General features: G+C 32.2%; 1 protein-coding gene across 1 annotated transcript; it reads left to right on the forward strand.

Annotated features, from left to right (window-relative positions):
- Window positions 1–9609: 9609 nt before the first annotated feature.
- Window positions 9610–22495, forward strand: LOC18100472 (villin-4). Its single transcript, XM_024603936.2, has 24 exons — window positions 9610–9945; window positions 12237–12358; window positions 12591–12690; window positions 13452–13520; window positions 13611–13847; window positions 13942–14119; window positions 14209–14341; window positions 14910–15072; window positions 15170–15317; window positions 15464–15564; window positions 16162–16317; window positions 17309–17377; window positions 17476–17544; window positions 17656–17793; window positions 18470–18598; window positions 18904–19051; window positions 19175–19185; window positions 19427–19567; window positions 19820–19945; window positions 20031–20096; window positions 21073–21400; window positions 21497–21699; window positions 21785–21950; window positions 22066–22495. The coding sequence occupies exons 2-23, from the start codon at window positions 12303–12305 to the stop codon at window positions 21896–21898; spliced, it is 2883 nt and encodes a 960-aa protein (XP_024459704.1). The 5' UTR covers window positions 9610–9945; window positions 12237–12302; the 3' UTR covers window positions 21899–21950; window positions 22066–22495.
- The last annotated feature ends 3962 nt before the right edge of the window (window positions 22496–26457 follow it).

The following is a 26457-nucleotide window of genomic DNA, read 5'->3' on the forward strand; positions in this document are numbered from 1 at the left end:
AACCAAACACATTAAACTACTTTTTTATTCAACCTTAATTTCAACCACAGTTTTAATCAAACATATATAAATACCAAATCAACCTCAACTAAAAGTACTTTTTATTTTTTTATTTTAAATTGATTTTTTTTATGTTTTTATATGGTTTTAATATGCTAGTATTAAAATTAAATTTAAAAAAATATATTATTATATATTTTTAAATAAAAAACATTTTAAATGAATAAATATAATACCAAATATGTTTTTATATGGATTTAATATGCTAGTACTAAAATTAAATTAAAAAAAATATTATCATATATCATGGCATTGCGGGCAGGCTGGCGCCTCGAAATATAATAAATGCACCGTATGTACGAACTGAATTCTAGTATGGAAATTATCATTATGCCCAAGAATTATTCTTTTCCTTTCTTTCTCTCTGACCAGCACTGTCCCATCCATGATTTAACTTTGAATAGTGAAGAGCAGAATATTCCTGTTAAACAGTGAGACAAGAAATATATACAAAATAATCAGAATGGAAGCTTTACAAGTAATAAGGATAATCATTCAATTATTGTTATTGTTTTTTAATTTATTTCAAATCATATTCATAAAAACTATCACAATACCAAACATATTCATATATAAATATATTTATAAGATGTATATATTTTTAAAAAATTAAAGAAAATAATTTAAAAAATATAATTAGCAGCAGTATTGCATTTACATCACATTATTAAATCATAGAAAGAGAAATTAAATATCGAGAAGTAGAGTCCATCCAAGTTATACAATTAGTTATATCCTCGACATATCTCTCTTTCTTTCACCACCCCGAGAAAACCATCATTGCAAGCAAAAGTAATTCCGGATCCTTTCATTCAAAAATAGTACCTGATTAAGAAATTCGAAGGATGGAAATTATTAACATAAAATACATAGGGCGTGGAGTTTTTACTATAAAAACAATAAAATTATTATTTTTTAATTCAAAAAAATTGACGGTGCATGCTCATTACGAGTCAGCACGTGAGTGGCATTCACTTCTTTTTGGGCGGCTCGTGCGACGCCATGTGATAGCCAAACCTGTCTTTCCACCGTGTCTTTGGAACCGACACAATATCCTTTTCTTGCTGATGTGGCATGTGGCGGTTGAGATGGATGATTTGTAGCTGGTGGTTTTTTTTTTATTTCTTTTCTTTTTTTTTCAGAGAAAGTAAACATCTATACCATTTTCTTTTTTTTAATTTTAGTCTTAGTTTTTTTTATTGCTTATATTCATTCTTGGCTTTTTTATAAAAGTTTTTCTTTTGTTTTCAATTTAGTTGTTCAATTACAATTTATCATGTATTATTTTTTTTTCCAATTCGGTCATTATTCTTTTAATTTTTATTTTTTTCCTGGATTTTTTTTAAGTTTTATTAGTTTTTAATTTCATCATTTAATCAAAGTTTATGGTGTACTTTTTGTTCAATCTGATCCTCATTCTTTTGATTTTGTTTTCTTATGTTAAAGTTTTTTTTTTCTTTTCAATTCAACTCTCCAATAAAAAAAAATTTGGTTGTCATCTCATTTATATTTTATTTTCACCCTCATTATTTTAATTACATTGTTTTTACTTTAGATTCTTTTGTGTAATTTCATTTTCTAATTCTATCCTTCAGCGTTTGATTTGCTGAAAATTGAGCTTCTTAAATTTTCCTTTTATGATGTTTCTGATCTAATAACTCGGGTTATGAGTTTGAAATGTTAATGTGGGTCGACATGCTTTTTTTGCTCATTTTCTTTTTCAATTTCATCATTCGACATAATTTTTTTTTGTAATTTTGGTTTTTATTTTAATTGATGCATTTTTTTTAATAATTTCTTAATTTATGTTTCAATTAATATCCCTCCTATATGATTTTTTATTTTTCTTATTTAGCCATTTTTTAAAGAAAGGTTTTCTTTAAATTATTTTGTATGTATTTAGTTTTTCAAGTTATTATTCTGATTCATCTATATTTTTTTATGTTTTATACAAATTAACTTTATTTTTAAAAATAAAAAAATATTTATTTCTAGATAATATTTCTATCACATGCAACTTTGCATGATAGTTTTTTCTTTTATTTTATTCAATCAGTTTTTTGTGTGTTTATTTTATTTTTGTTTGATTTAACAAAAAATAATTTTATTTGACAAATTTAGTAAATATAACCTGGTTAATATCACATGTAGCGGGATCAAATATTTTAATCTACATCTATCTCTTGAGTTTTTTTTTCATTTTTTTTTAGTTATAGTTGTTGAATTTATTTATTTATTTACACATATAGTTATCGATTTATTTGATTATATGTTTGCATAAGTTTTATTTTTATTGTTTACACTTAGAGTTTTTTTTATGTAAAAAAACATCAAAAAAACCTATATAATCATTTTGTTTAGATAGAAAAGTCTATAACTGCGATAAAGTGCAAATTAAATAACTAGTTAATTCCACTACAAGTCTTATGGGAGTTAGTTCAAATATTTAATGGGATTATTCAAATATTTAATGGAATTATATTATTAAAAAAAAAAAGGGATTGGTATTGATTTTAAGACCAAATCTTATTAAAAGTTGCACAGACAATTTGGTCACGTTATTATCCGCACATGATGATTTTCAACCGTAGTTTTTTTTCCCAAATAAGATAGTTTTAAATTTCCTTAAACTTTTAAATTTATTTCTCAAAATAAGATAGTTTTTGCAACATAAACATCAAATCAACTTAAAAAAAAATTGTTACAGTTACAATTAAAAACAAATACTAAAAGGTATTAATAAAATTTTACTGTAATACTAGATTTATTGTATCATTAATGGGAACAATGTAATAATAATTTTTTCATTCTAAAAAAACTAATAAAACTTGCTATTAGGGGTAAAAAAATTTTATGGGATCCATTGGATATTACTAAATTGATTAGGGACAAATTTGTCTATACATATTTTTTAATAAAGTGAAATGATTTTATTACCATTAAAAGCAAAATTATTAAAAATGGGATTCAAGGGTGTTTCGGTCTCTGTTTTTTTTGCTAGCACAGTGAAATGACTACATTACCCTTAAAAGCACAAAAATTCAATAATTAGTTTTTTTTATCCAGTTTGGTCCTCAATTTTTTTATTACTATTTTTTATTTTTTTATATTTTCTTGATTTGTTTGTTCAATTTCATCTTTCAAAATTTTATTTCATTTAATTTTTATATCTAATTTGGTCCTCATTCTTTTTATTACTATTTTACTTGATTTATTTTATTTTTCAATTTAGAGCTTCATTGTTTCTTTCATTTACTTTTTATACTAGATTTTGTCCTCATTGTTTTTATTGATATTTACTTTATTTTTTAATTTTTTATGATTAAGAATTTTTCTTTATGATTTTTTTTTTGTATTTGCTTTGTATGGTGTAATCCTAGTCTCATGGTCTAGGTCACTTGGTTTTGAAAATTAATCTAATTTAACTATGAAGTTTTTTTTAGTTCTATTTTTTAAATTAATTTTCTTTTTAATTTCATTATTCGACATTAGATTATTGAGTCCTGAGTTTCATTATTTTTTTTGCTTTTCTTTTTGTGAGGTTATCACAATCTCATATTATGGGTCGCGAGTTAATCGAGTTAATCCGGGTTGACTCAAATTTTTTTCTCTCAAAGTTTTATTTTTTGAGACCCCAAAACCGCGTCAAGTCATAATCACGAGTTATTAGCTTAAGACTTTTTAGTTTCTTTTAATTTAATATTTTAAATCCAAGGGAGGAAGTCTACTATTTTGTTCTAGGATTGAGCTTCTTATCCTCATCATGTGCACACCTAAATTACAATACCAACTAGTAATGATTATTTGATTTATCGATTCAAATAAACAAGTATTATATATATATATATATATATATATTAAGTGCATTAGAATGATTTGAAAGACGTGTTTTTAAAAAATATGATTTAGGGATATTTTGAAATATGATAATAGTTATTTTTAAAAATATTATTTTTAACATCAGTATATTAAAACGATTAAAAAACATAAAAATATTAATTTTATATAAAAATATTATAAAATATTATTTAATCAGTGTTTTCAAATAGGATTTTAGTCTTGAATAATATAGAAGCTCTTACATTAATTTTTATTTGTTTGAATAAAAAATAATGATACAACTAGGGTGGTTTTTCCTTTATAAGCCCTTTTTACACTTCAAAATTTAATACTTTTTTAATCAAATTTCAAATAAATTATCCATACTTTTGAATTGATGCATTTAAAACAACATAGTTTGTATATGTCTATTTCAAATTAATTTATTTATGCATTTAAAATAATTTGAGAATATATTTATTTGGTGTATATTTCATCTCAGTGTTGATAAATTTTTCACTTTTTATCATGAAAAACTATTCTAAACGTTTTTGGTAATTGGTAACTAAATGTGGACTTTACATAAGATCTATCTTAGGAAACTCTAAATCTAATTTCCCTTTTTCTTTTCCAAATTATTAGCAATTTCTTCTCTAGGAGGTTTGTCATCAATAATCCTATAGAAACCCTAAATCTAATTTCTGTTTTTTTTCTTTCTATATTATTTGCAATTTATGTTCTAATAATTTTAAGTCTGTTTTCATGTATTAAAATCAAGTACCTCTTTTATTAGATTTAAGTAAACTATCCACATTTAGATTGACAATTCATAATAAATTATTTTCTTGCAGTCTCGCAAAGCTATTTACCAACTAAATTAATTTAGTAGCAATAGATTAAAAAAAGTATTGCATGTGAATTACTCTAAATGTGTTGGATTCTACACAATTTTATATTTTAAAATCTATCAAGATCTAATTTTCAATCTACTGTGGGATGTATCACATACATAAGGAAAAAAAAGTTGGATTTTAATGTTATGATAAATAAGATTTATTAATATAAATATATTTTTTTGTTTCTTATTATTTGGTGAAAAAAGAAGATTGAACATTAACAAATATACTAAAAAAAATAGGGTGGCTATAATTGTTTATATAAAAAGTAAAACTACTCCCCAGTTCTTTCAATTAATTATTGTACTTCATGTTTTTTTTAATTAAATCTTTTTGTGACCTAATTTTATGAGATATAGTTTGAGATTGAGAAAGAAAAGGAACTAAAACTGAGAAGACCAAATTGTTAAACAAGAGGAAACTACATTTCAATCCCTTTTGTTTTTTGGAATTTTTTTCTTTTGATCAAAATAATCATTTTGTTTTGTTTTTTTAATATGTTTTTAGGTTTGAGAAAGGAGAGAGAAACTCACTGAAAAACAACAAAAATAGAGAAATTTATTGGTTTGTCACATTCCAACAGCTTCGATTCTCACCTTTACCTTTTCTTTCAAGAACCCTTATTGGTCCAATGCTAGGGTCTTTTTGACCCTCAAGCAAATAAATACACATTGCCTTGAGGCATTTCCTCTCACTATAGCCACTCTCTTTTTGGTAGTGAACTTTAATGACAAGTACCTAATAACAACATTGATTTGATGTAGGAGAAGCCTAACTAGAATAACGTTGTAAGCCAAGGCCATGTCAATGACCATGAAGGTTTGTTTGAGAAAGACACACTCAAGGTGAGTGTCAATAGTATATGAGATCTTCAATGTGTCCTTTACTAGTATGCTCGAGCCTTCTATCCAAATTAGAGGAGTTTTCACATGAGTTAATCTTAAAAGGGTCTATTCCTATCTATCACTTCTTTAGAAAGGATATTAATCGCACTGCCATCATCCACTAACAATCAATGAACTTGATGGTTAGAAAGGATTATAGAGATGACTAGGGCATCTTTATGGAGGAAGGTTACCCCCTTTCCATCTTTTAAAGTGAAGATGATGGGCTCGTGTCACAAGTTCTGAAAACAAGTAGTTGTAAAGACTTGTTTCCACACTTTCTCTTCTCCGTGTTGGAATTACCCCCTGTTGAAGTGCTATCCAAGATCACATTAATTTCAGATAGTGCCTGAATAGACTGGCAGGGCTCTTCCCTACTTTTCCTATTATGGAAATCCTTCTTCACAAATTGACAGAGATAGCTTTTAGCTATCTTCTTTTTGATTTCTTTCTTCAAAATGAAACACTCTTATGTGTCATGTCCTTTATCCCTATGGAATACACAATACTTCTTAGAAGTGCGAGTGTTAGGTGGTGATCTCATTGGCGGAAGATATTGAACAAATGATTTACCCTCGATGACAGTAAAGACTTTTGTAAAGGTGGCATCCAATATAGTGGTTTATATTTTAGGGTAGGTTAGGCGTTTCCTGGTTGGTCTCTTTTGACATTTCTTAGGGTTATTATCCCTCCTATAAGAGCGATCCCGCTTGAAAGATCTCTTTGATTGACTTTCTTATAGAAATAGGAAGGCCTATATTGTAGCACATTTGCCTCTTCATCTGTATATGGTTCTTCATGGTCTGCTTTAATTTCAACAAACTTCTATTTGGTAAAGCATACAACTTTTTCCACAAAGCTCTCCTCTTACCCTATTTATCAAGGCTTCAAAAGCCATTAGCTTGATTAATTCCTCAACCTTGATCATTTCCTTATTAAACCTCTTCAGATATACTCGTGTGGACTCATCATTTGCTTGAGTAACCCCAAAGAGTTTTGTAAAACTTTTTTTAGCTGGGATGCTTGTGCTAAACCATGCTACCAATTGGTGCAAAGGTCACCAAAGCTTATAATGGAGCCTGACTTCAAATTATTATACCATGCATATAATACTATACATATACTAACCCTTTGAAGGTTGTAAGGAGGATCTTGCACATGACATTGTTATCATGGATGACAAATTCCAGGATTTTCTATATATTTTGTGTATGTTTTTTTGTTTTTTTGGGTTAGGAAGACTGACCATAGTTGTACAAAGTCATCTTGGTGGAAATATAGTCATTGGGAGTACAAGTACACAACACTTATCTTGACAAGAGAGAATCTCATATCTAATAAAGAATGTAGACATCTTCATGTGTATGCTCCCCCTACAACTGCTTTCTCACTCCTATGTCTATAAGGTTTTAGGGAGTTTGAGGTTTCTGGCGTGGAATAACGAGATCAATGGCTAACCTTCATCCCGTAATGGCTAGATGAGTGTCGATAATACTTGTTATGTGCATGAGCATTATGACAACGTGAATGCCCTTTAATAGGGCTTAGTGACCATTAAGGATGAAAGCTTTATACCGGTGTTATTCTGCTAAAAATCTTCTTGATAGTGCAATTGTTTGCAGGTTCTTGGTGCAGTCTATAATTGTAGAGCTATAAAAAGGGTGTTGTTGCAGGTGCTAAAACTTGTTGAGGTGGCAAAACCTGATTTTGCCTATAAGCTGCCAACACAACCTATGTGAAGAGTTGCGCTTGGTTGATAAGCTGGTGAAAGTTTGGTTGGACAGAAGTGTCCGCTATGGCAAGGAGGTCTGTCATACATCTTATTCTAAGAGTGTCTTGATTATCTGTCATTGATGGTGATTAGAGATAATAAAAAACTAGTACTGGTAGAACAATTGATGACTTTTTAATCATATTCTTATAAACGATACCAATTGATAATGTTTCAAAATCTAAAGTGCTCAGGAATAATATTTTTAGCGATTAGATTATAGGTTAAATCATAAGTTCTAGCAAGATAATCTATTCTCCATTATTTATGAAACTTGTAGCTTGTTGTAGAAAGCCTACTGCAAAGCAGTCTCATTTGGTGGGATTTGAGGACCCTTAGATGACAAAGTCATGACCTTTAAGTAAATAGTTACAATAAATAAGAGAATGAACATTTATTTTTAAGAAAAAAAGTGTATGTTTTTAATTTTGATACGATAAATGCTAAGAAATTAAAAAGGTATTTTTGTTGAGAACAAAGAATGTGAACCCTTTAACCTATGTGATTTTAGGGGTATTTATACTCTTAGAACCCTGTAGAAAAGATACCTCTTAGGGGTTTACGAGGTCTTTCTACCTTTATAGTATTCATTAGAGATGAATATCCCTGACATTAACATTAATATGTGATGAAATATCCTTGATATTAATTTTAATAGGGGATAAGAGACGAATATCCATAACATTAACATTATATATTAAAAGTTATAAGAATAAGCAAATGGAGCCTTATGGCCTAATATTGGGCCTATAATGATCTTAAGACCTTTAGTTATTTTTGCTTGACACACTATAAAGCCCATGGTTAATGGGTATGACAACGAGCCAGACCTCTATCCACTTGGGCTCAACACAGTACCCAACTCAAGGGCAGTGAGTTTGGCAGATCGCAAGATCCACGCCCCATTGAGCTTGGCATGCAGATAGGCCCAAGAATGCTAGGTCCGACAGCTTACCAACTGCATATCCACATGGGTTTAGCACGATGACAAGCCCAAAGTATGACAGCTTGCCAGACCCATGTCTACTTCGACTCATCACTAGAAAAAAAATATTAGCAACATCTAAATATTTTTTTATGTTAAAAAAGTTTAACCCGGTCTGCAATGTAACACAAATGAATACTCTAGTCAATTTTTGAATTAAAGTGTCACGTAACGATACCTAAGACAGGGAGAGCATAAAACGAAGAAAGGAAGAAGAGATGTGGGTTAGTCCTTCCCTGGAATCAAACCCCACCTTTTACCTTTATAGCAAATAAAAGAGATATACCTTAGATTGGTCCCCATCATCTAACTATTTTCTTAATTAGTTTCCTAATCTATATTTTTATCTAGTTGAGTATCCAATAAATTCAGAAACCATGAATTAGATCCTTCCATGAACAAATATGCCCAACCTTTCTCTCAATTAGCTCCTCAACCTAGAACAGTGTTAGACAAATTTGTTGAAACAAGGATCCAATTGACTAAAAATATAGTTCCATGACCTAATTGAAAAGTAGTTATATGATGGGCGGCGACCGACCCCTCTCGCCCTTTCCTCACAAAGCAGAAGTCAGCCCTCTCCATGGCCAACTAGTCACTCTCGGGCCATCTCTTTTCTTTTCCTCATTTTTCTATTATAAGTAGCATTTTTTTTTTAATTCTGTTTACAGAAAGAAATCTACCTGTAAAAAAGATGGATGAACTCACAAAGGTACTTTCCCTTCTATCCATTAAATTTGCGATGCCCTGTTCTTTACTTGAACATTTGTATATCACAAGAACATAATAGATTCTGACATCGACAACAAACACAGTAAATTCTACCTCTGGCATGCAGATTAACAAAAAACATCATGTATGGCCGACCCTAACTTAACTTAGATTGAGGTCATGTTGTTCTTGTTAACATGCTGTAACTGTTCTTTCTTTATTTACTAGCTTTGATGAAGTCATAAAGGCACATTAACCTTTTCTTTTTTATATTTCATTTTTATCGATTTAATTTACTTTCAATTGAACCCTTAAAAATACAGCAACCAATGCATGTTTATATCACAAAAACAGCAATGGACAATGAAACCCAGATTTCAAATATTTATAATAAAATCTTTTTCTTCTCCAAATTTCTCAATAGTATTCGGTGTTAGAATCTTGACTAGATATTTTAATTAATTAAAATAGGAAAATGCAAAAATAAGTAGAAAGAAAGAGTTCATGTGTTCTCGTGGGGTGGCTTTTGTTGCCGTTAGTGATAAGCACGCCTGGCAACTCATCATTCCCTCCAACTCTCTTCTCTCTCTCCCGTTCCCTATTCTTCCTCCTCTTCTTCTCTTTAGGCCCCCACCTCTCCCTCTCTCTCTCTCTCTCTCCCCTTTTTTTTTAAGCCTGTCCAGCTTTTCTCTCCTCTTCTCTCTGTCTTGGCAGCTAAAACAAGAAAAATTAAAAACAAATTCTAATCTTCTCTTAATTTTTGTGATTAGATTGGATCTGGGGTTGGTTCTTTATTGGATTATCAGCTTCATACACCAGGTATTTTCATGTCACGATTGTGAATTTCCCATTTTTTTTAGCATCTGTGTTTCTTAATTATCATCCCTTTTGCTGAATCCATTAAAGTAGACCACAATTTTGGTTCCTCTGTGGATGTTTGACATGTGGGGTTTTCTTGTTCGTATTGAAAGTAGCAAGATTTTGTTGTTTACAGTTTTTTTGTTTTGTTTTGGGTGCTCTGGGTTTGATCTGGTGTTTTTAGATTGGTCCTTTTATTGATCTTGGTTACGTTAGCTTATGTTGGCAATGGTAGGCTACTTGATCCAGCCAAAATTGCATCTTTTGATGTGTGGTTTAGTAAAATATTGTTTGTTTTCGAATTTCGATATTTTGGAAGGTTTATTTTGTTGGATTTTCAATGTAGGTTTGGTTAGTATTTCGTTTTCTAATGTTTTGTTATAGAGTTTCTCGTCAAATTCTTCTCTTCTATGAGTAGTTTTGCTTTGATCATTGGTTGGTGTGCCAAATGTTTTCTAGTTGTGATTCCATGTTTTGACTCACATATTATCCGGGTTTATTGATTTCATATTATGGCATTGTCTTGGTTTTTGTGTCATTTTTATAATATTATTTTGTCTGGGATTTTGCCATTTATTGGTTAGTTGCCTACTTAATACCACCATGCGAGTATATGCCAAAACATTGAACTGTTTGATGTACGGTTCTACTTAGATGGGCAGAAAAGGGTTGGTTTTTGTTTTTGTGTTATAACCTGCTTTTCAAATTATTTTTCACCTAAAAAAACACTAAATTAATGCTTTTTGGTATTTTTGAATGATTTTGATGTTTTAATATCAAAAATAAAAAAAATAAAAAAATATTTTTTTAATGCATTTTCAATTGAAAAACATTTTTAAAAAGTATTTTATATCACAATACCAAACACGCACTAATGTGATTGGCTTGAGTAAATGGGAGATAGAACCAATTGACAGACATACCTTTGAGTTTGAGGCTAATTTCACATTTCAGATAGCCATGCTTTTGGTTGGATTAGTTGATATGCTGAATGGCATTGGCATGTTGTGTTTTATTAATCTAAAAACAAGTCTAGAATTTATAGCATTGATCTTCCAGTTGCTTGCACCATTTATCCTGCTGAGAATGAAGTTCTTTGATACGTTTTGGAAGCTAAGAACTTGAGCAAAAAGCAAATGATCGTAGTATTATGAGGTGACTAAGGATGCTAGAATGTGATTATGCAGTTTCCTCTAGAGATGTGATGATAGGAACTTAGTTACTGATTATATCTTAGAAATGGGAAAACATGTTGAATTGCTGAAACTGATACTCAATCTGCAAAAGGTATGAGTAAGTACATATGTATCTGGAATTTCATAGTTTTTAGTTTCAAAAAATTGAATCACAATATCATCCTCCAAAGTTCTGTCTGGGATTCAGGAATAGGATACAACAACATGCAATGTGAAAACAAATTTGAGACTGCAAACTTCTGTTGAAACATCAGAGTCAGAAACAGATTTTAAACAGATGCATACATCTGTAGAACGTTCTTATGGTAAACTTTGAATTTGGCTATGAAGCATTACAGTGTAAATGGGGCTATTCTCAATTCCAGAATTATTTTAGATGACTTACCTTGGGAAATTTTATACTTCCTGAGCTTCTGCCATTGACACACATCCTTGAAGGCATGTGTTTCCACTGTTTAAGAGGTTCCTGCAAAGTGTTATTAAACAGTTTCCTGTTAGTGTCCTCCTTTTCCAGAGACAAGTTTTTTGTATCGATGCTGAGTGTTGGAGATGAGATATGTTTAAGCATGCATTGTCAGTATTGAAGGATTCATGTTGAGCAGCTAATCAATCTGGAAATGATTCAGATCTGTCATACTTATTAAAATTAAGTCACACAAGCATGTTCAGATTTATTATGATCCTTTACCTATTTTGCATGTTCTTGCTTTAAATTGTACTAATAGGCATGGAGTCTGAATTGTTTTTGACTTTGTTCTATTTTAATTGCGAAGTTATTTTGTTTGCCTCACACCAAGAAGTTTCTGAGTCCCACCTCCTCTCCATTCTATAGAGTATAGGCATGGAGTCTGAATTGTTTTTGACTTTGTTCTATTTTAATTGCGAAGTTATTTTGTTTGCCTCACACCAAGAAATTTCTGAGTCCCACCTCCTCTCCATTCTATAGAGTATAGAGTCGTTGCCTGAAATTGTTTCATTACTTGTGCCTTTTCAAGTAGTTTGTATCCTTTCTTTTCCATTCCATTAACTAATATAAATGATGCCAATTCATTTCAGGGTAATCCTTTCTCTATATTCAGCCTGAAGTTGTGGCCATCCAAATAATTGAAGAGCAGAAACAGTATGGCTGTTTCCATGAGAGATTTAGACTCAGCCTTTCAGGGAGCTGGACAAAAGGCGTATCCTTTGTTTGACAAAATATGAAGCATATTTGAGTTATCTTTGTTCACTTATGAAATTCTTTTTGCGAGTTGCACTTTCTGAAAGATCTGATTTCCTTTAATGTGGCTTGTATTTTAGTTGCATAGTAACTCAAGGGGTGTGAACTATTACAACCACCTGTGTTAATCTTAGATAGATATAGTTTTCAATTGTTCTATCTCTGCAAGACCATTTCCTTGACAAATATAGTGGACTTGAAATATGGCGGATTGAAAACTTTCGTCCTGTTCCTGTGCCAAAGTCCTCTCATGGAAAATTTTTTATGGGGGACTCCTATGTAATTTTGCAGGTTGGTGTTTTGTTTCCTATTCATTGTGCTTCTTGTGTGTGTGTGCATGCATCTGCATCTGCATGTGTTTGTTCTATAAATGGTTGCAAAAGGAGAAGGGTTCATATGATCATATGATTGGGTAAATTGTTTGTTTATCTGATTTTGTTTGGAGCTCTCTCCACTAGCTTTAATAGTGAGAAAGAGGATCAATCAGGTAGAAGTTGGGGGGGGGGGGGGTCTCTAAGAGGGTTTATCCATGTGCATTGATGTCCTTTTTAATGTGTCTGTACTAATTAGTAAGTTGACTTAGTGAATATGGAAGAAAGTAGTGAACAAATGATACACTAAGAAGTAATTTTGAGTGAGCAGAAAATAGAATATAGCCTTTGATAGACAGAGAAATGGGGGAAACAAGAATTGGCTGATTAAGGTCTTGCTGAGTATGAATGGGAAGAAGGCTTATATGAAAGACTGTTTCTCCAACATTTGAATCTGAAAAGAGAAAAGCAAAAGAGACTGGCAGGTGTTTTGCTTTTCTTTTGAGTCTTCGCTGTTTGATATCAATCATCCATTCTGTTTTAGAGGATTCACTTATTATTCCTATCGATGGCGTAGACTGTTCTTTTGAGTGAGTGATATAGTTGTTTCTTACTCTCTCCCTCTCCCTCTCCCTCTCTCTCTGTTTTTATTTTTTGGATCTTCAATTTTCTGTGATATATCAGAGTGAAGCTTTTCATGAATTTGTATTGTATGATGCAATGTTTGTTTTCTCTCTGCAGACGACTGCACTAAAAAGCGGTTCCTTACGTCATGATATTCATTATTGGCTAGGTAAAGATACCTCTCAGGTCAGTCACTGTTTTTCATATTCTAGATGCTTTGCACCAACAGATTTGTGTCCATGATTTTGGTCTTGTGACCACACTCTTTTTAAATAGGATGAAGCAGGTGCTGCTGCCATTAAAACAGTTGAACTAGATGCCGCTCTTGGAGGCCGTGCTGTACAGTATCGTGAAGTACAGGGCCATGAAACAGAGAAGTTCTTATCTTATTTTAAACCATGTATTATACCACAAAAAGGTGGAGTTGCGTCTGGCTTCAAACATCCCGAGGCTGAGGAACACCAGACGTGCTTGTTTGTTTGCACAGGAAAACATGTTGTCCATGTGAACGAGGCAAGTCTGAAATTTGATTTTGTATTTATGAGGAATAATTATTATTATTATTATCAATCATTATGTCTCTATATTAAGCTTCAAACTTTGGCAGGTTCCTTTTGCTCGATCCTCACTCAACCATGATGATATTTTTATTCTTGATACGAAGTCAAAAATTTTTCAATTTAATGGTTCCAACTCATCCATTCAAGAGAGAGCTAAAGCTTTAGAAGTGGTCCAGTACATCAAAGATACTTATCATGATGGAAAATGTGAGGTGGCTGCTGTTGGTGAGTGGAGAATTAGACTGGAGACTCTATATTTGATAGTTTAACGGCTATTGCTTGTTGAGTCTTAATTATTTGTCCTTTTCACATAGAGGATGGAAAATTGATGGCTGATGCTGAAACTGGAGAGTTCTGGGGTTTCTTTGGTGGCTTTGCTCCACTTCCAAGAAAAACAGCTAGTGATGAGGATAAGACTGATGTTTCTCTTTCTACCAAGCTGTTTTGGTAATTTCTTGTTTCGTCTCAAATTTCTTTCCCCAATGACATGTCTTTGCATGCCATAATTCTTCTCTACTCTACAAATTGTTATCATTTAGTGGAAATAGATATATCCTTGTGCATCATTTCCTTGAATGGTAGCTTCCTCCTTTTCATCTTCTCTGAAGTGATTGAGGATTTTCTATGAAAAATAACATAACAGCTAGCGTGAATCACATTTCTTTCCTGCAAAAAAATTACCAAAACTGTATAATTAGATACTGAAACCTTTCTTTTGGTCTCTTGCGTTAAAAATAAGATTTAGTGAATTACTGATTATTGAACCCAATAGTAATATCTATAGTTTTAACAGAATTACTTTATTCTAATTAACATATGTGTTGCCTTCCAAGTTTTGGAAGGGAGAAGAACCTGATGGGGTTGATTATTCGGAGCTAATGAACGAAAATTACATGGCAATCAATACCTATGATTTGATTTTCTCCATTAAGATAGATCTTTAAAGATGTGGTGGATGAACTATCATGTACAATAATGATGTAGTTCTGACAAAAAAAAATGTTTTCAATGAAAGTGTTGAGAAGGGGCAGGCAGAACCTGTTGAAACTGATTCTTTGACAAGGGAGTTTCTAGACACCAATAAGTGTTATATTCTAGATTGTGGAGCGGAAGTGTTTGTATGGATGGGGAGAAACACTCCTCTTGATGAAAGGAAAAGTGCCAGTGTAGCAGCAGAAGTAATACTTCATCCCATCTTCTTCAATGCAGAGATTATAAAATGTCTGCAATGATATAACTTCTCAATTTTCTTTGCTTGTTGATCTTGCTGATCAGGAGTTAGTCCGAGCTGTTGAACGACCAAAATCCCGCGTTGTTCGTGTAATTGAGGGGTTTGAGACTGTGATGTTTAGATCAAAATTTGAATCATGGCCCCAAACAACTAATGTGACTGTGTCTGAGGATGGTAGAGGCAAAGTTGCAGGTCAGCAGTTGAATTATCTCATAGATCTTATTCTTGTATCTTGTTTTCATTCCTGAAGTAATCTTGATCATCATTAGTTTTAACTACCATTCATTCTTGTCACCATTTTCCAATGCTCATGGATCTTCTTTTCAATGAATCTGCAGCTCTTTTAAGACGCCAGGGGGTTAATGTCAAGGGTCTGTTAAAAACTGCTCCTGCTAAAGAAGAACCTCAACCGTACATTGATGTTACTGGAAATTTGCAGGTGCTGTATGTGTTGTCCTAGTTTGTCAATCTATTAGGTGTGGAATTTGGATTCTAGGACTGGCATGAGACCCATTGTTTATAATTTTATTATTTAAAAGAAAGAAAATCCCATCCTTAGTTGAACATGAGTTGGAGCTCACATACTGCTTCTCTGGGATCCCTTACCTGCATGCCTTCAGAAGCAGTAGGGTAAAAGATATATGGGATACATGAAAGAGTAGTTCTCCAAAATTAATTTTGGAATGTGTAATGAAGTAGCGAAACTAGAGGATATATTTTCAGAATATGCAACTTATCTCAAACAAAAAATGCATGAAAAATATAATTTTAAGAGATGCATTTTGTTTGAATTTCAGAATGATTAGAGCTCAAGTCTTTCGTATATTGTTTTGTCAGAAAAACAAGGGTTGCAAGTATTTCTGAAATGCTTTTTAAGCATTTTAGATATGTATGTTGGAATGCAGTTCCTCTCAAAAATCAAATTTATGTTCTCTCTTATTCCTCTCAACTAACCATGCTTCATAATACACAAGTCATATCCACAGAAAATGCTTTTTGATTAAGTTCTAATTATAGCTCCTTTGTGATTGCACAGGTTTGGAGTGTAAATGGCCAGGAGAAGGTTCTCATTCCTGCTGCAGACCAGTCCAAATTTTACAGTGGAGGTTGCTACATTTTTCAGTATTCATATCCAGGAGAAGACAGGGAGGAATATCTTATTGGAACATGGTTTGGGAAGAAGAGTGTTAAGGTAAATTTCAGGCATCCTATACTAACTTGTCCCCCCATTTCATTTTGAGTATGTGGTGCTGTCACTAATACCTTAGGAACATGTCACAATAGGAGTGGGGCATTCTAGGGTCCACTGTGGAATGCTATTATGGCTTCATTTGTTTTGTTTCCATTTCACACATTAAGCTTTGAGATCTCATGCTTATTGGGGAAAGTGAAAGTGTTTGAGCATAAAATATAGCTTGTTTATATGAAATTTTCTTAGCACAAATACAGCTTGTTCATACTGCTCACCAATGATTCTGTTTAAGCCAGAATCTTCCTGGACTTTTAATACAAATAAATTTTTGCATTAATGTGCATAATTAATTGTGGTATTGGCATTGTTGAGACAAACATTTGGTAATTCGTAACATCCATATGTGCATCCTTGCATAAGGCTTTGCTTTCTTGTCTTTTTAACTTCCACCAGCTTAAGAGTTTTTTTTTTTGGCTCCTTTGCTACTTTTAAACTGTTTTTTTTCTCAATAACTCTCATTTTGAGTGGTATAGACACTGTTAAAATCTGTTTATCATCGTATATTTGCCAATTCATTGGTCATGCATCTGCTAAGCTAAATCGGTTGTGGAAATAACTATCAATTTTGGTTCAGAAAAATAAATGATTTCTATTTTTTTATCTCATCAGTTGTTTCTGTTGAATGGAAAATGGTGCATTGTCATACGTTGGAAAATTGACTCTTAAATTTGAATAATGGATGATTACGTATGCACACTTTTTTCCTGCGTATAGTATTCTGCTGAAAGCAGGATTGGTGCTCTGTGCAGGCTAGAATTCATTATTTATGTGCAAAACCCAGATTTTTATATACTTTGGTAAACATGAATTAGAGGCCTTGTCTTGCCTTCTTTGCCCTTTCTAGAAGTTTTGTAATGCTACATCTTCTATGCACTGATATATAGTACCTATTAGTTTACCCTCATACAATATATCTCACATTGAAAAATAGGAGGAAAGAGCTTCTGCTATTTCACTGGTGAGCAAGATGGTTGAATCATTAAAGTTTCTACCTGCCCAGGTGGTATTCCTTTTCCTTTAATTATTGCTGTCTTGTAACAAGGAGATTTCTGTTCACATTTGGTACCTTTCTGATTCTATTTTGTAATTAATTCTTAGGCTCGAATCTATGAAGGAAATGAACCAATTCAGTTCTTTTCAATCTTCCAGAGCTTCCTTGTCTTCAAGGTTTGTGATACACCCGATGAAACTTCAATCAAGAATTTATAGTGACAATAGTTTAGTTTTTAACTTTTTTTCCAACTTTCAACCAAATCAGCTAATTGTAAACTTTATCAGGGAGGTCATAGCTCTGGATACAAGAATTACATTGAAGAGAATGAACTCCCAGATGAGACATACAAGGAGGAAGGCATTGCATTATTCAGGGTTCAGGGTTCCGGACCTGATAATATGCAAGCTCTACAAGTTGAACCAGTATGTCATGCCTTTATCATTGTTGCTACAGCTTGTTGTTCAGTGTAATATTGAATGTCTTAATATTCTTAATCTTTACTCTATTTTTATCCTGACTCTTGATTGCCTTTTTTCATCCCTGGCCAATTTATACTTACAGGATACAGATATCCATAATCTTTTGTTCATTGCTTTTGAGTTGTGGAAGAGGCCATGAATGTATCAACACATTTCCTGAATTGAATTGCATGACCAGGCTGAGTTGCACAAGTCTTCTCATTAGGAAAAGGGAAATGGAGAAATAAGGAAAAGGATTCAAAATTAATTTGACTTACCAAAATTAGTGTAAAATTCTTTGCTAAATTTACTCAAATTTTAATAAGACTCGGTTATATTAGAATCTATTTTGTACATTTCAAAGTGAGCAGTTTAAATAACTAGTGTATAAATTTTTTAAACAGGTCCTAGTAATATAGTATTACCAAAAATATTTCCCCTAAATGCCTCTTGGTCTTATTCTTTTTTTTTAATACTTCTTGACATTATTCTAGCCGTGTCAGGTACAATTTGGAGTTTGGTCATGAGCTACATGTTGGTTATGGATCTAATTTTTGTCTAGTATTTAGATTTTCAAGTTTTGTATTGTTGTGTATATAAGATATTTATTTTTCTTCATCTGTACATTGAATCCAATCAGGTTGCATCATCACTGAATTCCTCCTACTGTTACATATTACATAATGACTCCTCTGTTTTTACATGGTCTGGAAACCTTACTAGTTCAGAGGACCAGGAACTTATCGAAAGGCAGCTGGATTTGATAAAGGTTTGATATTTCTTCCAAATAAGTTCTTTAAGTAAATTAATATAGCGTATCAGATTTCTTCTTGTTTGCTTAACTAATTATCCGGAATGGATAATACAATTACATGGAGATACATCATTTTTCTGGGTGAATGTGCTCCTCAACTCATCTAAGAATTATTTTATATCAAATTAGATTCTTGTATTACTTCATTTTTAAAAATTGTATGTTGTATGCATAAAGCTCATTTTTAGTTCTCAGATTATTTTGGTGTAATCTGGCCTCTTTTAATAGTCATCTCTTGTTTGCCTGTGAAATTTCTGCAGCCAAATATGCAGTCAAAACCACAAAAGGAAGGTTCAGAAGCTGAACATTTTTGGGATTTGTTAGGAGGAAAATCTGAATATCCCAGTCAAAAACTTGCAAGGGAAGGTGAAAGCGATCCACACCTATTCTCATGCATATTCTCAAAAGGTAGGGAAAATGACCTTTCTGGTTTTGAGATTTGTTATGCTGCTTTTCACGTATTTTAAAAGTCTAATTCTTTCCCTTTTCTCCCATGGTTTTGTTACTGCAAAAATTCACGCTCATCTGCAGGAAACCTGAAGGTATATTTACTTTCTAGTCAATCTATTCCAGGGCCATACAACTCTCTAGGTGTTATCCAAACTCCTGCTTATTTTAAAGCTGTGATCATCTTTAAAATTCTCATTTTACTTTATGTATTCGTGCTATGGATCTGGAAGGGTAGTCAGTTTTCAGATTTTTTCTAATGAGTACTTTGTCACAAGACACTTATGTACTTTAGTTCTGTGCGGTGGCTATTATAACAAGTTCTTGTTATTGCAGGTGTCTGAGATATACAACTTCACCCAGGATGATTTAATGACTGAAGATATTTTCATCTTGGATTCTCACTCTGAGATCTTTGTCTGGGTGGGACAACAGGTTGACTCCAAGAGCAAACTGCAAGCCTTAACTATTGGAGAGGTATCATCGATTAGATAGTTAGATGCAGTAATTATGCATTACTTTGACAGTTGAAGCTTGCACTTTTTGCAAGTTTTTGGTCTGATGGCCATTCTTGACTGCCACTCAACCAGTTAAATCATTTATAGCTCTAAAACTAAATTAAGTGTGACTTGGCTTGAGCCTTGGTTAGGCTGTCATGCAACCAGTTTACAATAATTTACTGCTCATATCAGCTATGTTTTAATTTCGTTTTTGTTCCACTTTCTACAGAAATTTCTTGAGCATGATTTTCTGTTAGAGAAGTTATCTAGTGAAACTCCAATATATATTGTTATGGAAGGGAGTGAGCCACCATTCTTCACACGTTTCTTCACATGGGATTCTGCAAAATCTTTAGTGAGTTAAATTACAATTCTTGTTAAGCAATCAACATATATTTTAGGTTTCTGTGTGAGATCTTAGAGCTTTCATTTGGATGCAGATGCATGGAAACTCATTCCAGAGGAAACTTGCGATTGTGAAAAATGGGGGTACTACACTTTTAGATGTAAGATACTTACAGTTCTGTTATACTGTGAACAAATATCTCAGAATATCATGTAGTTAGTTTTCCTAGTTGCATATTTGCTTCATGCATCTTTAATCTATATTGGTAGGATGTTCATCTTTCTTCACATCTTTGATCTTTTCAAGAATCTCATTTCTTTGATCTCAAACATGGATCTCTTGTTGTTTAAAGCAGTAGTATGTAGGTAATCTTAAATTCTTACTGCTGTTGATTTGGAAACTTACTATTTTGATTTTAATTGAAAAATATATATATATGAAAACAAAACTATTGGTAAGAATATGCCCTTTCCTGCTCAGAACCATACAGTAAAAGGTGTGGAACAAAATACACAGATGAAGGCTGGTGCAATTGTTCTATCTTGATTTATGTTAGGTTTAGATTGATGTAAGTTCACATATTAGCTCCATTGGTTACTGATCTGAGCTAGCATTTTTTTCCACCCCAACAATAAATAGACAACTAATGAATGAGAAAAGAAAAGGATGAAGGCTGGTGCAATTGTTGGATTCAACGAAAAATATATATATATATATATGAAAACAAAACTAGTGGCAAGAATATGCCCTTTCCTGCTCAGAACCATACAGTAAAAGGTGTGGAACAAAATACACAGATGAAGGCTGGTGCAATTGTTCTATCTTGATTTATGTTAGGTTTAGATTGATGTAAGTTCACATGTTAGCTCCATTGGTTACTGATCTGAGCTAGCATTGTTTTTCCACCCCAACAATAAATAGACAACCAATGAATGAGAAAAGAAAAGGATAGCTGTGAAATTTCTGAAGAGCTCATAAATTCTACCTTCTGAGCCTATCAAGTTTGCAATATCTTGTGATTCTTCGTTGAATCCAACAATCCGTTGACATGCTTTCTGATTTTAGTTCCCATATATTGTTGTTACCACCATTCAATTTAGATTTGATTTCTGATTACATGTACTATGTGTTCTTAGAAACCCAAACGCAGAACACCTGTATCACATGGAGGCAGGTCCAGTGTACCTGACAAATCACAGCGTTCCAGAAGCATGTCTTTCAGCCCTGACAGAGTTCGTGTGAGGGGAAGGTCTCCAGCTTTTAGCGCTCTAGCTGCTAACTTTGAGAGCCCTAGTGCCAGAAACCTTTCAACTCCACCACCAGTTGTTAGAAAGGTATATCCAAAGTCTGTGAGCCCTGATTCAGCAAAACTGGCTTCCAATTCTTCAGCTATTGCAGCACTTACTGCAAGTTTTGAACAACCACCACCAGCACGACAAGTTATTATGCCTCGGTCTGTCAAAGGTATGTATCTTTGAGCTTCTTGTAAGCTATTTTCTGCTGAATCTCAAATCTGTAATTGGTACATAATTTTGATATTGCTACTTGCAATGTCTGAAGCGAGCCCTGAGGCACCAAAATTGACACCTGAGTCAAACTCCAAAGAGAACTCTATGAGCAGCAGAATAGAATCCCTAACCATACAGGAGGATGTGAAAGAAGATGAAGCTGAAGATGAGGAAGGTCTCCCAATTTATCCATATGAAAGCCTTAAAGTTAACTCGTCAGATCCTGCAACTGAAATTGATGTGACCAAGCGAGAGGTAAAATATGAACAGTTGATGATACTTTTTCTTAAGCTTTCGTTATTGACTTTGTTCTGAGATAGTTCTGTTCAATTGCATGCAGACTTACCTGTCAGCAGTTGAGTTTAGGGAGAAATTTGGGATGGCAAAATATGCCTTCTATAAGTTGCCTAAATGGAAGCAGAATAAGCTTAAAATGGCCCTTCAACTGTTTTGAGTCTCCCTCGTACCTCAGCTTTTCCTTCAGCTCCCTGCTGTTGAGATTGCAGGTGGAAAAGGCTTGCTTGTGAATCTGTGAAATTTCTTCCTGTGCAAAAGTTATATGGCATCGTCAATTAGTTCCATTAATATTCTAAATGCCACACTTTTTGTTTCTTGCTGCAGTGGACGAACTTGGTTTCTCAGAATTTAAAAGGGACGGCATCAGTGCATTTTTAGCTGCTTCTGCCCCCAGGAAGCTTGTTTTCTCGATCGATTAAACAAAATCAGAGATTTTTTCCCGTTTCCCCTTCTTCCCCACCCCCCCCCCCCCCCCCCCCTATATGGTGGTTTGAATGTCTAGTTTATATTTACTTTTTTCCTTTATTTTTTGGGTTGAGTTAGCTCTATGGTATTCTTTTATGGCCACAGGTTGATTGAGAGCTTGAATTTTTGTTTTTCATTTTCGGATTAAATCAAATTGTTTTCAGTGGAGAGTAGGGGCTTGAGAATGAAGAAAAATTAGGTGCATTGTACAACTGAGGATGTGAGTGTGTACAGCAGTGTAAAACCAGTCAAAGCATCATCTATTTTCAATAAAAGTGTGTTCTTTTTAGTCTTTTTTTTTTTTGCTGAGTTCCTTATGAGCTATTTTTTCACCATGTCTGGATGTTCTCTTCAATATCTCATGTTTTCTCCTTGAGTGCAACTAATGCATTATCTGTTACCTCTGTGAATAGACGCAAGGTATGGGTTTGGACTTGGCTTTATACGGGAGATGGAAACTTAAGGGCACCACCTAATTGTAATACTAAAAACAATATAATATACTATCAATCATCCTGATAATTTTTTTTTTTTGTGAAAGATGGCTTTATTTCAAATATTATTTCATTGGATATTATTAATTCATGTGTTGTTCCAAACATTATTTCATCAGTATTATGAATTCTTTAAATAATATATACCAATACTAGTTAGCTTTTTCCTGTATTATTTTGGTATTGCCATGATACTAAATTTTTTCACTAAATTTAATCTTGAATATAGACATAACTAAATAGGTGGCTTGTGCTATGTCATTGGTTGGGTTGAAATGTTTTTAATGCAAAAAAAGATTAAAAAAAATTGTTATTTCAATCATAGACCTGACTGGATAAGAATGGATAAAAAACAACGATAATAAATGGATCGAATCAAAAAATAAAAATCAATCATGATGACTTGCACAAAAAAGAATGCTTGTCAAAAGAAAAAAAAAATTATGAATCTCAATTCCGAGACAACCTAATGATGAATGACAAAATTGAAAAAAAAAAACAATTTAAGTCAACTTGAGTTAACATGCCGAACCCGAGACCTAAGTCGTGAGGATGAGATAACCCCAAGCAAATAAAATATAATGCCCAATTTCGCACAATCCAAAAATAAAACAATGAAATAAAAAACAAAAACAACTAAAAAAAAAGTAGAAAAATACTTAGCAAACCCAGGTAAGACAACCAAATCTCGTGAGTCAGATCATGTGAATGTCATAACCTAATAGACTTCAAAATGGGAAAAATTATGAATCTCAGTTTTCAAACTAACCCAATGTTGAATTATGAAACAAAAAAAATCCAATCTTAAATGAACGAGTTATTTGGTTACGAAGGGAAAACCTTTTGAAGGACTTTTCAAAAGATAAAAAAAATAACCATCTAGGACAGTCAAACCCAGGATAGATAACTTTTACTAGTTTAAAATATTACAAGAGTATTTATGATTACAAATACTTTGTAACTATACTACCTTACTTGTCAAGACAAACACTCCATTTTGTCTTCTACCACGATAGCTTGCCAAAACACCTAATGATCTTTAAATTATTGTCATCCTAACTAAAACATCCAGTCATTAACAGTTAACATAAGAACTCCCCTTATGAATCTGCAGGTTCTCCAACTCTTCAGCGAACAATTCTCCTTGATAATTTTCTTCACACTCCACTCGTGTATCAAGAGTATATGCTGCGAAACTCTATATAACTCATTAGATGGTTAGACACTTTTGCTCGACTGCAAGTGCTGCTCTACCTATTGTTGTTCTTACCTTAATTATGTTTTGGATTGTCCTTCCTTATATGTATATCCATGTGATAAAGATAATAAAATTATCTTCAACCTTTCTAGTTTGTTATCTTCTTAACAGAATGATATTCATGTTTTATAAAAACACTTCTTTGACAATTATCTTTGGATAAATTTGTAATTATTTTCTTTTGATAAAACCTATTTGAAGTTCCTAAATAATTTGTCCAAACAAACTAGGAAATTACAAAATAGTCTTGCTATAACTGATAAAATAAATTTGACTAATTCTTTATTTTATTTGGATAAACTAACGATCTAAACAAATTTATCTTTAACAATGCAAATAGTCCTTCACTAATCCATGCCATATATCATGATATTTACAATCTTTCTCTTTGGCTAATTTGTGACAAAATATAATAAGGATGAATTAGTATTCAAGTAGTTCATATAATTTGATCATAAACAAATACTTCATTAAAATATTCTTGTAAGTTCAAATGAACAATATCATGTAGCATGTGAATGGTTAATAATATTTATGTTACAACATCCTATTAGTTCCTAACATGTTTCATACAAATAGTTCATAACATAAAAATGCATATGTTGCTTCCTAACAATTCATAATATGTTCAAGAACTATTATGTATTAGATATTGTTATGCAACTACATGCTCAAGTTTAAAATGCATTAAGTATCCAATATAAAGGTTCATATACTGAAAAGAATATCATAGTTATTATAGACCAAAATATTAAAAATCCAATATTCATTACTAATTAAAAAATAAATAAAATTTCATATCAACAATTTTTTTTTCCTAGTAGGGTCTAGCTAGTTGTTGGCTTGCTTGCTTCCTCTCCCTTCTCTTGCATGCATCTTTGTCTCTCCCTTGGTTTGACACCAATTCTATTCCTCATCATCACCAGCCATAGACTGATGCACCTGTTCGATGTCCAAACTGAGTTGAACAAGTTTGTCATCAATCTGCATAATATCTTGTTCCATATGTGTTAACAACTTATCAACTACATCAATCCTTTGTTTCCTACTTACCAGTAAAACTATCAAACTGGTTTGTTAGTTCTTGTAATTGTTATATTATATTAAGTCAAATTTCTTCTTGATAATTTCCTCTGGTCGATCAAATACTTCTTATAAAATCCAAGAAAAGGTTGAATAAGAAAATTTAGATTCTAGCGTAATTGTGTTTATTGTCTATTTCAATCTGACCGTTGAATTCGGCTGAAATTTCACGAGGGGTCTCTTGATATAATTTTTTTAATCTTAGATTAAAATTTCAGGTCAATCATAGTTTGGAAAGGCCTTGCAAGAGTGTCGATGGTCTGACCAAAAAAATACATAAATTAACGCATTGACTCATTAATGACATTGTCATAATTTTAGCAAAGTTCTCCTCACTGTCATTTTTCTAACCGACAATCACTAAAGAGAAGAGGAGACTTGATTTTTCTTCATTATTCTTCTTCAAATCTAGTGCTTGTTCTTTAAAAAATTTAGGCTAAAGAATGTGTAAGGGTGATTTTTGTTAAGAAAGACCAATTTAAGATATAAAACTTAGAGAGAATGAATTAGGAGTGTAAAAAACATAGAGAGAGAGAAACAAGAAATTTAAAGAAGGAAGAAGAATTAGAGGGAGAGCTTGCAAAGAAACCTTGGAAATGAAGTTCAAATGGATTGGTAAGATACTTTTTCATAAGCTTTTACATTGTTTTAATTTTTAGTCATAAAAATGAAAGAAATACCTAAATTTTCTTTCAAGGGTTCTTGAAAGAAAAATTGAGAAAAAGTGTGTTTAGTTGTAAAATTGTTAATTTGACATAGAATGAATGCTATATAGAGTAGAAGTTGACTAAAATTGAAGAAAAAATAAATAGAGATGGCTATAAGACTAGGGTCATGATGGATACTTGGGGAGGGGGGTGTTTAATTGTTTATCATCTTGTTAAATTGGTATGTGATGAATGTTATTAGAGGAAAAGATGGGAAAAAATTGAGTTATGTTAGGAATAGAAAAATGATGTGAGAGATATTTTTGGAAAAGAAGTTGTTTAGGAATATGATTTTTATGTTAAAGATGTGTGTTTGGAAAGGATGTGGACTAGAGGTTTGAATACTTTGGTAATGGAAAAATATTGTTAAGATAATGGAAAGCTTTGAATTAATAAATTTAGTGGCCTTATTAATTTGGATACTTGTTAGTATAATGTAAAATAATTAGAGAAATATGAGAGTGAATATAAAGGAATTGTATGTGTGTTGTAATGTAAATATGCATAGATTATTGAAATGTCTTAAGATTAATGGATGAAAATGAAATTGTAACTTGATGTGTGTGTGGTATGATGGATATATGAAAGGAGTTGAATGAGGCTCAGAGCTATAATAAGAAAATAAAATTTTTTAAAAGGTATATGAAATAAGAAAATATATAAATTGGAACATAAAAGCAAGACAAGAACAATTGGCTTTATAATTGGT

This window comes from Populus trichocarpa, chromosome 6 (assembly GCF_000002775.5).
Source record: "Populus trichocarpa isolate Nisqually-1 chromosome 6, P.trichocarpa_v4.1, whole genome shotgun sequence".
Classification (NCBI taxonomy): domain Eukaryota; kingdom Viridiplantae; phylum Streptophyta; class Magnoliopsida; order Malpighiales; family Salicaceae; genus Populus; species Populus trichocarpa.

Coding starts and splice junctions, on each gene's coding strand:
- LOC18100472 (XM_024603936.2), top strand. CDS start 12,303: ATGGCTGTTTCCATGAGAGATTTAGACTCAGCCTTTCAGGGAGCTGGA. Junction 13,521..13,610: donor TAGGTAAAGATACCTCTCAG/GTCAGTCACTGT, acceptor CTTTTTAAATAG/GATGAAGCAGGTGCTGCTGC. Junction 14,342..14,909: donor CTTTCTACCAAGCTGTTTTG/GTAATTTCTTGT, acceptor TTTCAATGAAAG/TGTTGAGAAGGGGCAGGCAG.